General features: G+C 38.9%; 1 protein-coding gene across 1 annotated transcript; it reads right to left on the minus strand.

The window, feature by feature from the left end:
* Positions 1-15,733: 15,733 nt before the first annotated feature.
* LOC138893033 (secreted RxLR effector protein 161-like) lies at positions 15,734-16,105 on the minus strand. Its single transcript, XM_070176802.1, has one exon. The coding sequence runs from the start codon at positions 16,103-16,105 to the stop codon at positions 15,734-15,736; it is 372 nt and encodes a 123-aa protein (XP_070032903.1).
* Positions 16,106-16,777: the final 672 nt, after the last annotated feature.

Raw genomic sequence — 16,777 nt, forward strand, 5'->3', positions numbered from 1 at the left:
ATGATATCTATGTAGATAACTCGTCTAACGTGGGACTTCAATTATCACTCTAATTATATTCACACATCTCATACATTATGTGTCACGATCCAAAATTCCAACCTATTGTGATGGCGCCTATCTCGATACTATACAAGCCGATAATCTCGATAAATCATAATTTCTCTTAAGTTTGAAAATACAATAATTTAATACAATACAAAATCTCACAAATACTGACATGAACACTCCCCAAACCCTGGTGTCACTGAGTACATGAGTATCTAATATGAACACAAGTCTGGAAAATACGATCTATAATAGTCCGAGACCAAATACATTAAACAAGGAGATAGAGAAGGAGAGATAAGGTCTGCGGAACACGACACCTACCTCAAAATCTCCTGAAAATCAACTGCGCAAAATGATCAGCAACTGATATGTCCGGAAACACCTGGATCTCCACACGAAGTACATGGTGTAGTATGAGTACAACCAACTCAGCAAGTAACAATAATAACTAAGAAACTGAAGATAATGATGAGCTACACAGTTATAGTTCACTTTCAATAATTCCAGCAAAGAATAGACATGCTTTCAAATCCGACAGTTTAAGTCAAATCAATTTTATAAAGTTCAATTTCATGTAATCCGGATATAAAATCTTTCAGAGATTTTATAATAATGACAGATAGCAACCAAGAGCAACAACAAATACAAATCAAGTATAACCTCTCACGTAGCAATCACTCAACGCATCACCACAACTCAACCACTCGGCTCTCAGCCCTCAACACTCACACTCAATGGATACCCGCGCTCATTGGGGGTGTACAGAATCTGGAGGGGCCCTACATTCCAAGCGCCATAATCCGCACGGACAACTCGCGTGCTATACGGACTACTCACGTGCTATAATATTCTGCACGGATAACTCACGTGCCATATATCTGTAACGACCCAGTCGTTCGTTCTGAGAGTTATAGCCCAATTTCCCCTTTTTATGCTTATTTATATATTTTTCAGCTATGTTGAGTTGTATCGAGTTGGTAGGTTTGGATTAGGAGTAGTTTTGGAGTGAAATGAACATTTAGTCTCTTAGTTAGAAAGCTAAGTTCGAAAAGTCAACCAGAAATTGACTTATGAGTAAACGAATTCGGATTTGGATTTTTATGATTCGATTAGCTTAGTTGGGTGATTTTAAACTTAGGAGTGTGTCCGGAATATAATTTGGAGGTCCGTGGTAGAAATAGGCTTGAATTGGCGAAAGTTGGAAGTTTAGAAGTTCTTAGGCTTGAATCCGAGGTTGATTTGGTGTTTTGGTGTTGTTTTGGGTGTTCTGAAGGTTAGACTAAGTTCGGATAGTGATATATGACTTGTTAGAGTTATTGGTTGAGGTCCCGAGGGCCTCGGGTGATTTTCGGATAGGTTTGGGTTGTATTGCGCTCGCTTTTCTTATGTTTCGACGCCGTTTCTTCAAGCATAAATGACATCATATTGAACAAATGAGCTCCGATTTCTTTTTTGATTAAATCATTAGATCCGTATCATAATTACGGACCCGTAACAAAAAGAATCGTCAAATTTGGACATCGTATGAGGATTTTATGGTCATTTTACTAAGAATTAGGTTGCCAGAATTTTCAGATTAATTACGGAATTGCCACATTGAGTGATTCTAAAGGCTAACTTGACTAGAACTTTACAAGGAATCCATTATAGGCATAAAAAGTGATTTTCAGGATCGTTTGGCATGAGAAACGAGGCAGAATATCTGGCAAACAAATATACAAAATAAGAGTTTGTTCATTCGGTCATAGTTTGAGTTGGGGAGCTCAGATGGAGGCGATTTTCACCATAAGAATTGGGGTAAGTGTTCTCTACTCAGTTTTGATTATATTTCATGAATCCATCTTCGTTTTTGTGATTTGATTGATGATTTCAAAGTGAAATTGAGAGAGTTAGGGATTGAGTTTTGGAGAATTTAAGTGAGGATTTGAGGGACCAAACGGAGTAGGATTATGATGAATTTTATATGGTTAGACTCGGAAGAGGACGAGGTTTATTATTCTTGGCATTTTTGACTGATTTCAAGACGTGGGCCCGGGGGCCGGGTTTTGGTCGATTTCGGATTTTTGGTAGATTTATGTAGATTTTATTGTGGAATTCGATTCTTTAGACTATGTTGATAGTAGTATTCTGATTTTTGGTTAGATTCGGAGCTTTTAGAGACCGAGTCCAGAGACGAGGGCATCCCGGAGTAGGATTTTACGCTGTTAAGGTAAGTAACAGTTTTAACTCTGGCTTTGAGGGTATAAACCAGGAGAATTTGGTATCGTGTGACTATTTGGAGGTGATACCCATGCTAGGTGACAGGCGCGTGGGTGTATACCTCAAGGGATTGAGACTTGGTCCATCCCGTGAGGCCTCATGGCCATCATATATGTTTACGTAGTTACTTGTTGTTGAACTTGTCTGCCTTCATGTTAGAGATCATGCTTTGGCTTTATTCATGCTTAAATTATTTGTACTCAGTCATAGAAATTATTGTACATGTTTACCTCAGTCTCTATTATTTGCTAATATGCTGTGATACTTGATGTGGGTTGTGTTCCCTTATTTGTTGATGATGGTGAGGCTAGTGAGGTACATGATTGAGTGAGGCCGAGGGCATGGTTGTAAGGATATTAATACCATAACGCGTGAGTTTTCCGCGTAGCACGTGAGTTAACCGTGCGGGTCCAGGTATTGATACCATAGCGTGTGAGTTGTCGGCGTAGCACATGAGTTGCCCGTGCATATTCGAGTATTGATATGATTGCACATGAGTTGTCCGTGCTTAGCGCTTGGGCTTTGGGAGCCCCTCCGGTGTCTGTACACACTCCCAGTGAGCGCAGAGTGTTGAGCGTTGAATGCTGAGTGCGAGTGCTAAGTGATGGAGTGACATTGCTATGAGGTTGCATTTACTGTTGATGTTCCTGCATTTACCTGTTAATTTTCCTTGTAGTCTTACTGATTTATGAAATTACCTGTCTACTCTTGTTTATACTTAATTGTGGAAATAATAATTGAATTGTTCTACTTAGCTCGTCACTTCTACTCAGTTCCTTAGTTATTTTTGTTACTACTGAGTTGGTTGTACTCATACTACACCCTGCACTTTATGTGCAGATCCAGGTGAGTTAGAAGGCAACGATCGTTGAGTTCAGGCCGGCTATCTTTGGAGACTGCAAGGTAGTTGTTAGCGTCTGCAAGACCTTGTTACTCCTCTTGTCATTTCTTCCTTTGGATAGTGAGTCAACTTATATATCTTAGTTCATAGTTTTAGATGCTCATGTCTTAGTGATACCCCGATGTTTGGGGATCGTTTTTATATTTTCTATATTATATTTAGAGTTGATTTAGTTTATGAAAAAATTTAAATATTTCATTAAATTCTTATAATCGATTTAGTAGTAAAATTTTGGGAAATAGGCTTGCCTTGTAACATGATAGGCGCCATCACGACCATGGTTAGATTTTGGGTCATGATAATATCCTTACCTCACCGATAGCCCCTCGGCTTTACTCAGTCCTCAACCTCTCTAGTCTCTTGGGCTCTCGAAAATCACAAAGATCAGCCCAAACAAAAACAACATAATGCATCAACAAAGATCAAGAAAGACTGAGGTATGATACACAAGTAAAATCATGACTGAGCATAAGATAGAAATTAGAAAATAATTCAATAAGTACGTGACCTCTGTGGTTCCCAACAATACTATCACATAACCTAAGCATGATTTCTAACACGATTTACAGTTTTTTCAACACATAGAGAGCATATAGCTAACAATAAATTATTCAACTATACAATTTCCACGGAACAGACCAAGTCCTAATTCCCTCGGTGCACGCCCACACCCCCGTCACCTAGCAGGTGCATCACCTCCAAAATAATCGCATGACACAAAATCCGGGATTTCATACCCTCAAGACCAGATTTATAACTGTTACTTACCCCAAAACGTGAAATTCTTTACTATGATATGCCTTTGCCTCGCAAATCAGCCTCTGAATGCCTCGAATCTAGTCACAAATAATTCGTTTCAGTCAATAAAATTTATTGAAATTAATTCCATAAGAAAATACTATTTTTCCATAAAAATCCGAAACTTAGCTCAAAAATTGCCCGTGGGACCCACATCTCGGGACCCGACAAAAGTTTCAAAATCCGGAAGCCCATTCAACCACGAGTCTAACCATACCAATTTTACCAAAATCCGACCTCAAATCAACCCTCAAATCTACAAATATTATTTCCAAATTTTTAAGTTATAATCTCCGATTTACACCTCAAAATTAGGTAATCTAGTCGTATTATTCAATAAAAATTCAATATTATGGAGTAGAAATGATCAAAAGGGACTTACCTAAAGTTTTCCTTGAAAATCTATCAAAAATCGCCTCTCCTCAAGCTCCAATTTCTCAAAAATGGAGAATGGGATGAAGTCCCTGCTTTATAATTCTGCCCAGACTGCCTCAGTTTTGCCTCGATCTTGGCCTTCGATCGAGGTCCTCAATCCTGGGTCTCGATCCTGGGCCTCGATCCTGTGCCTCAATTCTGACCCTCGATCCTGACCCTCAATCATGGCCGTCGACCCTGGCCCTCGATCATGGCCGTCGACCCTGGCCCTCGATCATGTCTTCGACCATGCCTTCGATCGTGGCCCTCGACCCTGGGCTCGATCATGGATTGATTCTGGGTTTGATTTTTGGGCTCGAATCTGGGCTCGATTTTTGGGCTCGAATATGGCAGAAGAGATTTCCAACAGAAGGAAATTACAATAGCTTTTGTAGTTTAATTTTTGATCCGTTAACCATCTGAAACTCACCTGAGGCCCTCGTGACCTCAAACAAATATACCAACAAGTCCTAAAACATCATACAAACTTAGTCGAGTTTTTTAAATCACATCCAACAATACTAAAAACATGAATCACACATAGATTCTAGCCTAATGAATTTTGAAACTTTCTATTTTTACAAACAACGCCGAAACCTATTATATCACGTCCGATTGACCTCAAATTTTGCACATAAGTCATAAATGACATAACAGACCTATTAAAATTTTCAGAATCGGATTTCGACCCCGCTATCAAAAAATCACCCCCTAGTCAAACTTCCCAAAAATTCATCTTTCGACATTTCAAGCTTAATTCCTTTACGGACAACCAAATTTTTTTTCAGACACACTCCTAAGTCCAAAATTACCATATGGAGCTATTGGAACCATCAAAATTCAAATCCGAGGTTGTTTACACATAGGTCAATAACCGGTCCACTTTTCTAACTTAAATTTTTAATTATGAGGCTAAGTGTCTCATTTCATTCTGAATTCCTTCCGGACCCGAACCAACTAACCTGATAAGTCATAAATCAATTGCAAGGCATAAATTGAGCAATAAATGGGGAAATGAGGATATAATATTCAAAACGACCGGCTGGGTCGTTACATTCTCTCCCTCTTAAACAAACGTTCGTCCTCGAACGAGTTTAGAATAATACATGGAGTCTTAAATAAGTGTGGATATTTTTTCTGCATCTCCTGCTCAATCTCCCAAGTAGCTTCTCCGACTGGCTGGCCTCTCCACTGCACCTTCACTGATGCTATGTTCTTTGACCTCAGCTTTCGAACCTGCCAGTCTAAAATAGTCACCGGCTCCACATCATAAGTCAAATTACCGTCCAAATGTACTGTACTGAAATCCAGAATGTGAGACGGATCCCCGACATACTTTCGGAGCATGGATATATGGAATACTGGGTGAACACCTAATAGACTAGGTGGCAAAGCAAGTTCATAAGCCACCTCCCCAATATTTTTAAGTATCTCAAAAGGCCCAATATACCGAGGGCTCAACTTGCCTTTCTTCCCGAACCTCAACACACCCTTCATGGGTGAAATCTTGAGCAGAACCTTCTCCCCATCCATGTGAACAACATCATGAACCTTCCTTTCGGCATAACTCTTATGTCTAGACTATGTCGTGCGAAGCCATTCCTGAATTACATTGACCTTCTCTAAAGCATCCTGAACTAAGTCAGTACCCAATAGTCTAACCTCACCCAACTCAAACCAACCCACCGGAGACCGATACCGTATCCCATATAAAGCTTCATATGGAGCCATCTGAATGCTTGACTGGTAGCTATTATTGTAAGCAAACTCTGTGAGTGACAGAAATTGATCCCAAGAACCCCCAAATTCGATGACACAAGCGCGTAGCATATCCTCCAATATTTGAATAGTGCGCTCAGACTGTCCGTCAGTCTGAGGGTGAAATGTTGTACTCAACTGAACCCATGTGCTCAATTCTCGTTGCACTGCCCTCCAAAACTGTGAGGTAAACTGCGTACCCCGATCTGAAATAATGGACACCGACACACTGTGTAGGCAAAAAATCTTGCGAATATAAATCCCAGCCAATCGCTCAGAAGAATAATTAGTACCGACTGGAATAAAATGCGCAGATTTGGTCAATCGATCTACTATCCAAACAATATCAAACTTTTTCAAAGTCCGCGGGAGCCCAACTACGAAGTCCATGGTAGTACGCTCCCACTTCCATTTCGGAATTTTAAGTCTCTGAAGCAATCTTGCTAGCCTATGATGTTTATACTTTACCTGTTGATAATTTAGATACCGAGCTACAAACCCAACTATATCTTTCTTCATTCACCTCCACCAATAGTGCTGCCTCAAATCCTGATACATCTTCGCGGCGCCTGGATGAATAGAGTACTGCGAATTGTGAGCTTCCTGGAGAATCAGCTCACGCAAACCATCTACATTAGGCACACATAGCCTTCCCTGTATCCGTAATACACCGTCATCTCCAATAGTGATTTCCTTGGCATCACCGTGCTAATCCGTGTCCTTAAGGACAAGCAGATGTAGATCATCATACTGGCGCTCTCTGATGCAATCATATAAAGAAGACCGAGAAACCACACAGGCCAAAACTCGATTCGGCTCGGAAATATCCAATCTAACAAACTGATTAGCCAAGGCCTGAACATCCATGGCTAAAGGCCTCTTTGCTACCGGTAAGTATGCTAAGCTGCCCAAAATCTCCGCCTTACGACTCAAGGCATCGACCACCACATTATCCTTTCCAGGATGATAAAGAGTGGTGATATCATAATCCTTAAGCAACTCTAACCACCTTCGATGCCGCAAGTTAAGATCCTTCTGTTTAAACAAATATTGTAGACTTCGATGATCGGTATATACCTCACCCTGGACACCGTACAAGTAATGCTGTTAACTCAAAATCATGGACTGGATAATTCTTCTCATGTACCTTTAACTGTCTAGATACATAGGCAATTACCCTACCGTCTTGCATCATCACTACGCCGAGACCAATACGCGACGCGTCACAATACACAGTATAAGACTCTGAACCTATAGGCAACACCAATATTGGAGCTGCAGTCAAAGCTGTTTTGAGCTTCTAAAAACTCTCTTCACTCTCATCCGACCACCTGAACGGAGCACCTTTCTGAGTCAATTTAGTCATAGGCGATGCAATAGATGAGAATTCCTCCACAAAACGACGATAATAACCGGCCAAGTCGAGAAAACTTCGAATCTAAGTAACTTAAGATGACTTGGGCCAACTCTGAACTGCCTCTATTTTCTTTGGATCCACCTTAATTCCTTTCCTGGACACTATGTGTCCCAAGAATGCCACCGAACTAAGCCAAAACTCGCACTTAGAGAATTTTGCATAAAGTCTCTCCTCTCTCAGCCTCTATAATACAATACTCAATTGTTGTACATGCTCTTCCCAGCTACGTGAGTACACCGAAATATCATCAATAAATACCACTACAAATAAATCAAGATATGGTTGGAATATACTATTCATCAAATGTTTAAATGTTGCTGGGGCATTGGTTAGCCCAAAGAACAGCACAAGAAGTTCATAGTGGCCATAACGAGTTCTGAATGCCGTCTTTAGAATATCTGAATCTCGAATTTTCAACTGGTGATACCCTGATCTCAAATCAATTTTGGAGAACACCCTCGCTCATTGAAGCTAGTCAAATAAGTCATCAATACGCGGCAATGGATATTTATTCTTGATTGTAACTTTGTTCAACTGCCTATAATCAATGCATATCCACATAGTACCATCTTTATTCTTCACAAACAGAACCGGTGCACACCAAGGTGACACACTAGGCCTAATAAACCCCTTTTCAAGGAGTTCCTGAAGTTGCTTTTTCAATTCTTTAAACTCAGCCGGTGCCATACGATACGGAGGAATAGAAATAGGCTGAGTGCCCTGCACCAATTCAATACCGAAATCAATATCCCTGTCGGGTGGCATGCCCGGCAAGTCTGCAGAAACTACATCAGGAAAGTCTCGCACGACCGGTACTGAATCAATAATAGGAGTATCAACATCAACATCTTTCACAAAGGCCAAATATGACAGACATCCCTTTCCAACATACGTTGGGCCTTCAAATAAGAAATTACCCTGCTAGGAACAAAATTTAGAGAACCTCTCCATTCAACCTTTGGCAACCCCGGTATCGTCAACGTCATAATTTTTTGCGGGACAGTCCAGAATAGCATGACATGGAGATAACCAATCCATACCCATGATTACATCGAAATCAACCATACCGAGTAATAAGAGATCAACTTTGTTCTCAGTTCCCCAATAGTTACCATACATGAACGATACATATGATCCACAGTAATAATATCACCTACCGGTGTAGATACACAAACATATCAAACTAAGGACTCACAAGGCATATCCAGATAATGAGCAAAACATGATGATACATATGAATAAGTGGAACCAGGGTCAAATAATATAGAAGCCTCCCTTTGGAACACTGAAACAATACCTGTGATCACTGCGTCTGAGGCAATAACATCTGGCCTGGCAGGAAAAGCATAGAATCGAGCCTGCCCGCCACCTAATCGGCCTCCCCCTCTTGGACGACCCCTAGCTGCCTGACCCCCACCCCAAGCTGGCTAGGCGGGTGATGTAATTACTGGTGATGGTCCCGTCGGTCGAGAACTCTACTGTGGAGCCCCACTCAACAGCCTAGGACAATCTCTCTTGAAATGACCTAATTCTCCGCACTCGAAACAACCCCTCCTATGACGGAACTGCTGCTCCTGATAACCCGAAGAATTACCTGTAGAAGCCTGAACAGACGAAGCATGATGAGAACTCTGCGCTGGTAGTGCACTGAATGAAGACTGTGGTAAAAGTGACCCCCTGGAGGAACACCGTTGAAATCATCGGAACCCCAAGGCCTCTTAGACTCCCTCTCAACCCGCTCCTGGCTGCAAATCATCTCAATCTGACGAGCAATGTCAACAACCTCGTTGAAAGTAGCACCAAACACTCTCTCTCTAGTCATGAATCATCGCAGCTAAAAAGTGAGGTCATCTATGAATCTCCTAATCCTTTCCTTGTCTGTGGGAATCCACCAGATAGCATGACGGGCCAATTTTGAAAATCTCATCTCATACTGTGTCACAGACATATCGCCCTGACGAAGCTGCTAGAACTGCCTGCACAAGTCCTCTCTGCGGGACTGAGGCATGAACTTCTCGAGGAATAGACCGGAGAACTGCTGCAAGGTAAGGGGTGCTGCACCGATCGGCCTACACCTCTCGTAAGACTCTCACCGTCTGAAGGCAGCCCCAGAAAACTGAAAAGTAGTGAATGAGACCCCACTGGTCTCTAGAATACCCGTTGTCCGAAGCATCCGCTGACACTTATCCAGAAAACCCTGGGCATCCTCTCACTCAACACCGCTAAAAGGTGGAGGTCAAAGCCTCTCAAATCTCTCAAGTCTCCTCTGCTCATCATCTGCCATAATAGGAACTACCGGGGCCTGAGCGGCTGCAGCCGACTGGGCTGGTAGTGCTCCCGGTATATGAAGTTCCAGTGCTACCTGATCTGGAGTATGGGTAACAGGGGTATGAGTACCTCCCCCGGCCTGAGAAGTGGTAGGTGTGGCCTGATCCGAAACCATCTGAGCAAGACCTGTGCATGCTTCCAATATCTAGGCCAAAGTCTCCTAAAGGCCTGGAATCTCAATGGGCACAGGTGGTGCCTGAGCTGATCCTGTCGGTTCAGCTATATCCGGAATCTGCTCCTGAGCTGGAGCAACTAGTGGTACTACAGGTGCTGGTCCAACTGTGGTATGAGCTACACCTCTACCTCTACCTCTACCCCGACCTTTACCACGACCCTGACCTCTTGCGGCCCTAACTAGTGGTACTGGTGACTGACCGTCTGATCCGGTAGTACGTGTCCTCACTATATGTGAGAGAATAGAATAGCAGAAATTTAGTTTCCAGAATACAAGAAAGTGAAATTTTCCTAAGGGTTCTGCAGCCTCTCGAAGATAAGTACAGACGTCTCCGTACTAATCCGCAAGACTCTACTAAACCTGCTCATGACTCGTGAGACCTATGTAACCTAGGCTCTGATACCAACTTGTCACGACCCAAAATCCCAACCTGTTGTGATGGCACCTATCTCGATACGAAGCAAGGCGATAATCTCGATAAACTACAATTTCTCTTAAGTTTGAAAATACAATAATTTAATACAATACAAAATCTCACAAATACTAACATGAACACTCACCAAAACCTGGTGTCACTCAGTACATGAGCATCTAATATGAACATAAGTCTGGAAAATATGGTCTATAATAATCTGAGACCAAATACAGTAAACAAGGAGATATAGAAGGAGAGATAAGGTCTTCGGAACACGTCAGCTACATCAAAATCTCCTGAAAACCAACTGCGCGAAATGATCAGCAACCGCGATATCCGGGAACACCTGGACTGCACACGAAGTGCAGGGTATAGTATGAGTACAACCAACTCAGCAAGTAACAATAATAACTAAGGAATTGAAGATAATGATGAGCTACACAGTTATAGTTCACTTTCAATAATTCCAGCAAAGAATACACATGCTTTCAAATCCGGCAGTTTAAGTTAAATTAATTTTATACAGTTCAATTTCATGTAATTCGGGTATAAAATCTTTGAGAGATTTCACTATAATGACATATAGCAACCAAGTGCAACAACAAATGCAAAACAAGTACAACCTCTCAGGCAACAATCACTCAGCTCATCACCACAACTCAACCACTCGTTTATTGGAATTAATTCCATAAGAAAATACTACTTTTCCATTAAAATTCGAAATTTAGCTCAAAAATCGTCCCGTGGGACCCACATCTCAGAACCCTGACAAAAGTTACAAAATACGGAAGCCCATTCAACCACAAGTCTAACCATACCAATTTTACCAAAATCCGACCACAACTCAACCCTCAAATCTACAAATCTTATTTCAAAATTTCTGAGTTCTAATCTCCGATTTACACCTTAAAATCAGGTAATCTAGTCGGATTATTCAATGATAATTCAATATTATGGAGGAGAAATGATCACAAGGGACCTACCTCAAGTTTTCCTTGAAAATTTATCAAAAATCTCCTCTCCTCAAGCTCCAATTTGTCAAAAATGACGAATGGGATGAAGTCCTTGCTTTAAAATTCTACCGAGACTGCCTCTGGTTTTGCCTCGATTTTAGCCTTCTATTTTGGCCTTCGATTGAGGTCCTCGATCATGGCCCTCGATTCTGAACCTCGATCCTGGCCCTTGATCATGGCCCTCGACTCTGGCCCTCGATCATGTCTTCGACCTTGCCTTCGATCGTGGCCCTCAACTCTGGGATCGATTCTGGCTTGATTACGGGTTTGATTTTTGGGCTTGATTCTGGGCTCGCATTTGGGCTCGATTTCTGGGCTCGAATCTGGCAGAAGAGATTTCCAATAGAAGGAAATTACAGTAGCTGTTATAGTTCAATTTTTGATCCGTTAACCATCTGAAACTCACACGAGGCCCTCAGGACTTCAACCAAATATACCAACAAGTCCTAAAACATCATACGAACTTAGTCGAGTCTTCAAATCACATCCAACAATACTAAAAACATGAATCACACATAGATTCAAGCCTAATGAATTTTGAAACTTTCTATTTTTACAAACAACGCCGAAACCTATTATATCACGTCCGATTGACCTCAAATTTTGCACATAAGTCATAAATGACATAACAGACCTATTAAAATTTTCAGAATCGGATTTTGACCCCGATATCAAAAAGTCAACCCCCCGATCAAACTTCTTAAAAATTCAACTTTCGGCATTTCAAGCCTAATTCCTCTACGGACCTCCAAAAAAATTTCCGGGCACACTCCTAAGTCCAAAATCATCATACAGAGCTATTGAAATCATAAAAATTTAAATCCGAGGTTGTTTACACATAGGTCCATATCCGGTCCACTTTTCTAACTTAAATTTTCAATTATGAGACTAAGTGTCTCATTTCATTCCGAATTCCTTCCGGACCCGAACCAACTAAGCCGATAAGTCATAAATCAATTGCAAGGCATAAATTGAACAGTAAATGGGGAAACGAAGTTATAATATTCAAAACGAACGATCGGATCGTTACATTATGTCTTATTAAGATATTAGTAGTAATGAACCAAACCATTATTGAAACAACTCGACTGATGCATTGCCTTCTTGGTACATGAAATTTAAAGATGTGAGAAGGTGTAATTGTTGGGTACTAGCTAATTGTGGATCCGATTGCAAGAACCAATAATCAATAACTAACACTAATATATGACAGCTCAAGTATTGGAGTTTTTCATTAATTTATGCTTAACTATTATAGTGATAAAACTCCAACAATCTGTTGAATTTAGAAAGAGCAGGATATTGTAATTGTTAAACGAAATAATTACTAGGATACACTTAAGTTTAAAATATATTTTTTTTTAACTGACACACGTTGAATGTACTAGGTCGATAATCCTCAATCACTCGTCAATTATAAGAGTTCTATAGTATGTTTAACAATTTAAAACCAACAAATAAAACGTAGAGGAGGTCTACGCCAAGACCTCGAAGTCTTAATTAGTTTATCGGCAACAGTTCTGTTGTTCAATACTTTTATAAACCACTATTGCATGGCTTTTTAACAGCAAAATATAATATATAGGGACGTGTTATTTGCGTTAACTTAGTTTTTCATAATAACTTTAATTTTTGTTGCATATACTTTTTGCATCGGAGTTTACTGCAACGACATGCATCTAACGAATTTATTGTTGTTGCCAAAAGTATTTTGGGAATAACATTCAACATATGACAACAAAAAATATTGTTGACAAATGTATTTGAGAAAACAGATACTAGTATTACTATATTTCATGTCGTCATGGTCCAAATATATGTTCTCCATCTTTTCATATGTACCATCAAAAGTATATATGGTCATTGCACTATGAATTGACAAGTTCTATCATAATGCCTTCTTGGTCGAAGAGCTTCGTTTTGATAAGAAACTTTGTGATAAGATGGTGGTTTAATTCAAACATCGTTAATAAGGAGTTCGAGTTTGGCTCAGCCATATGCATTATTTGATGAAAGTACTCCTAACGTTTTTTATTATTTGTTGTGATCAAATACGAGAATTTTTGAAGGATTGCATATAGATGTTTGTCGCATCGGAATACAATAACAATCATAGGAAGATCTTTTCGTGTTTAAAATTTATTTACATGTCAAAGATCATAGCTAAGACGTACCTGGTAAAGAGAGTCTCATTTCAAAAATTCTTCGATGTGCGAAAACTCTATGAGTATTCACACCGAGACCGATCCTTACTTTCAACTCTTTGATCAATGAAACCGTGAATAAATTGAATAAAATATTGTGTTGAAAATTTTCTCAAAAATCTCAACTCAATAGTAAAAGAATAAGAAAAACAATTTCTTGTAAATAGTAGTTTTCTCTTGACTTTGTGCGGAACAAATAAACTTTGTAGGGTTTCCTCTGTTGTCTTAATGTTCACGGATATATCTATATATATATATATATATATATATATATATATATATATATATATATACTCGAGTTTGCAATACTTTTCCAACGGGACAAGAAAAAATTAGCTTCGGTGATTTTTTCTTTTCCAAGTCCATTAGGACTTTATGGAATCTTTCCATTATAAGTTGTATCCTATTCCAAATGGGTAATGTGGCAGCCGACTTTCCAATCCAATTCCAATTGCATTTTACGTTACTATTCCAATCCAAAATTGGATTTAATTAATAAGTCTTTTATTAATATTTTATAAGACATCTTTCATATAAAATAAGTATTAATTATATATCACATATATATTTTAACCAAGAGAAATAATTTAATTTTCTATTCCAAATAGAAAACTTTAATTTATCCACAATATTAATTATATCCTTTGTGCTAGCAGAGAGTATAATAATATTCCATTTAGACTAATAACTATATTTATTTGACTAATTAAATTCTTTAATTTAATTATCAAATAATAAAGTAATTAATCCTTTAGCAAAAACCAGAACACTCGTTAGTGTGCGACCCCATTGGTTCAATACTAAAACGGTAGTAAATTGATCATATCAATATACTAATTAAGGGTGGAGTCTAGAAACACTCTTTAATGACCGGATAGAATGAATTATACAATTTACTCTCAAGAACCAGTAGAAGAATAAAGTAATATTTTCTTTTATCCTTATAGCTCTAAGCCACCCTAGGATATGGTTACACTGTCAAATCCTAATAGGCGGCCAATTATGTGTCCATGTCAAATATAATCGACCATTGAATGACCTAAGAAACTCCTTTCTTCTTTCATTCAATCGCCCTGGCCAAGGTCTTAGTTTGGTCGTTTATAATTCATAACAACATGGAGCTTAAACTTATTACCAATAGTTGACAAATTATATCTTGATCAATCACTAATTCTACAAGCATTTAATCATACCCAATATCCTTTCAACTATCGCCCTAGGGACATAGGTGTTTGGCATCAAAGCACAATAAATAACTTGTCAATTATTATGACGATCTCAAGTCAAAGAAAACTCTTGCATCACATTCTTTAAGAGAATATCCTATTGACAATTTATGGTAATTCTAGCCATTATGAATTATTCAATGAGTCGGTTTAATAATTATATCTCTATATGCATCATCTATCTATGTAATTTATTTAATGAGATCAACTAATTTTTATCACGTAAAGACGATCACATAAGTATTGAACTAACCAGATTACTAATGTCCAAATTAATAATCCTACGATCAAGAACAAAATTTAAATTAAATTTAGAAGAAACTTTATTCTCATTATCATGATCTCCATCACGATGACAAGTCTCAAAATTTAATCAAGGACCTTATCAAATTAATCAAGTAATTAATAATAATGGTAAAAGAATATTAAATGTCATATATATTTTATATGAAATAACGTTCACAAATATGTGTTCAAATCATCAAATATGAGATTGGATCTAGGGTATATCTACTATATCCCTAGCAATCTCCCACTTGCACTAGAGTCAATCGCTCTTGTACTTTATTCCCAATTTTAGCTTGTGCTTGGCAAACTCCTTTGTGCCAAGAGCTTTAGTGAATGTGTCTGCAATATTTTCCTTTTCATCAACCTTTTGAATCTCAACGTCTCCACGTTCAATAATTTCTCTTATCAAGTGATACCTTCGCAGAATATGTTTAGAGTTTTGGTGTGATCTTGGTACTTTTGCTTGAGCAATGGCTCCAGTTTGTCTCACAATAATGGAGTTGCACCTTCTATTGAAGGAATCACGCCAAGTTTAGTTAAGAACTTTTTGATCCATACAACTTTCTTAGCAGCTCCACTAGCTACTATATAATCTGCTTTAGTCACTGAATCAGCTGCTGTAGCTTGTTTGGAACTTTTCCAACTCACTGCACCACCATTTAACGTAAATACATAACCAGAAATAGATTTGCTATCATCTCTATCTGAAGAGAAACTTTCATCAATATAACCTTCAAGTTTCAACTCAGAATCTCCATAAATGAGGAATTGGTCTTTAGTCCTTCTTAAGTACTTAAGAATAGTTTTTACCGCCTTCCAATGCTCCTCACCAAGATTTGCCTGATATAGGCTAGTCATTCCTAGTGCTTAAGCCATATCAGGACGTGTACATGCCATGGCATACATGATAGCTCCCAGTGCACTAGTGTATGGGATCCTACTCATGCATTCTCTCTCTTCAGGTGACTTAGGACAATCCTTTCTACTGAGAGTAATTTCAGTACCTATCAGTAGATAACCTCTTTTGAAATTATCCATGTTATACCTCTTTAAGATGGTATCAATGTACAAAGATTAAGAAAGTCCAAGCAACTTCTTAGATCTATCTCTATAGATCTTTATTCCCAATATATAACCTGTTTCTCCCAAGTCATTCATGGAGAACTGTTCAAATAGCCAAATCTTGATACTTTACAATGCCGGTATATCATTTTCTATGAGTAATATATCATAAACATACAATACTAAGAATATAATTGTACTCCCACTAACCTTTTTGTATACACAAGGCTCTTCTTCACATTTAACAAAATTGAACTTTTCAATTGTCTTGTTAAAGCGAATATTCCAACTTCAAGAAGCTTGCTTTAGTCCATAAATAGATCTTTGTAGCTTGCAAATCTTATTATTAACAGGCGGAGATGTGAAACCTTCAGGTTGTATCATGTACACATTCTCTTCTAGCTCACCAATAAGGAAAGCTGTTTTCACATCCATTTGTCATATTTCATTGTCATAACCTTGTGTCAC

Source organism: Nicotiana tomentosiformis, chromosome 5, assembly GCF_000390325.3.
Source record: "Nicotiana tomentosiformis chromosome 5, ASM39032v3, whole genome shotgun sequence".
NCBI classification, from domain to species: domain Eukaryota; kingdom Viridiplantae; phylum Streptophyta; class Magnoliopsida; order Solanales; family Solanaceae; genus Nicotiana; species Nicotiana tomentosiformis.

Excerpts from the sequence above, each read along its gene's own strand:
- LOC138893033 (XM_070176802.1), bottom strand. The coding sequence starts at position 16,105 with ATGACTAGCCTATATCAGGCAAATCTTGGTGAGGAGCATTGGAAGGCG.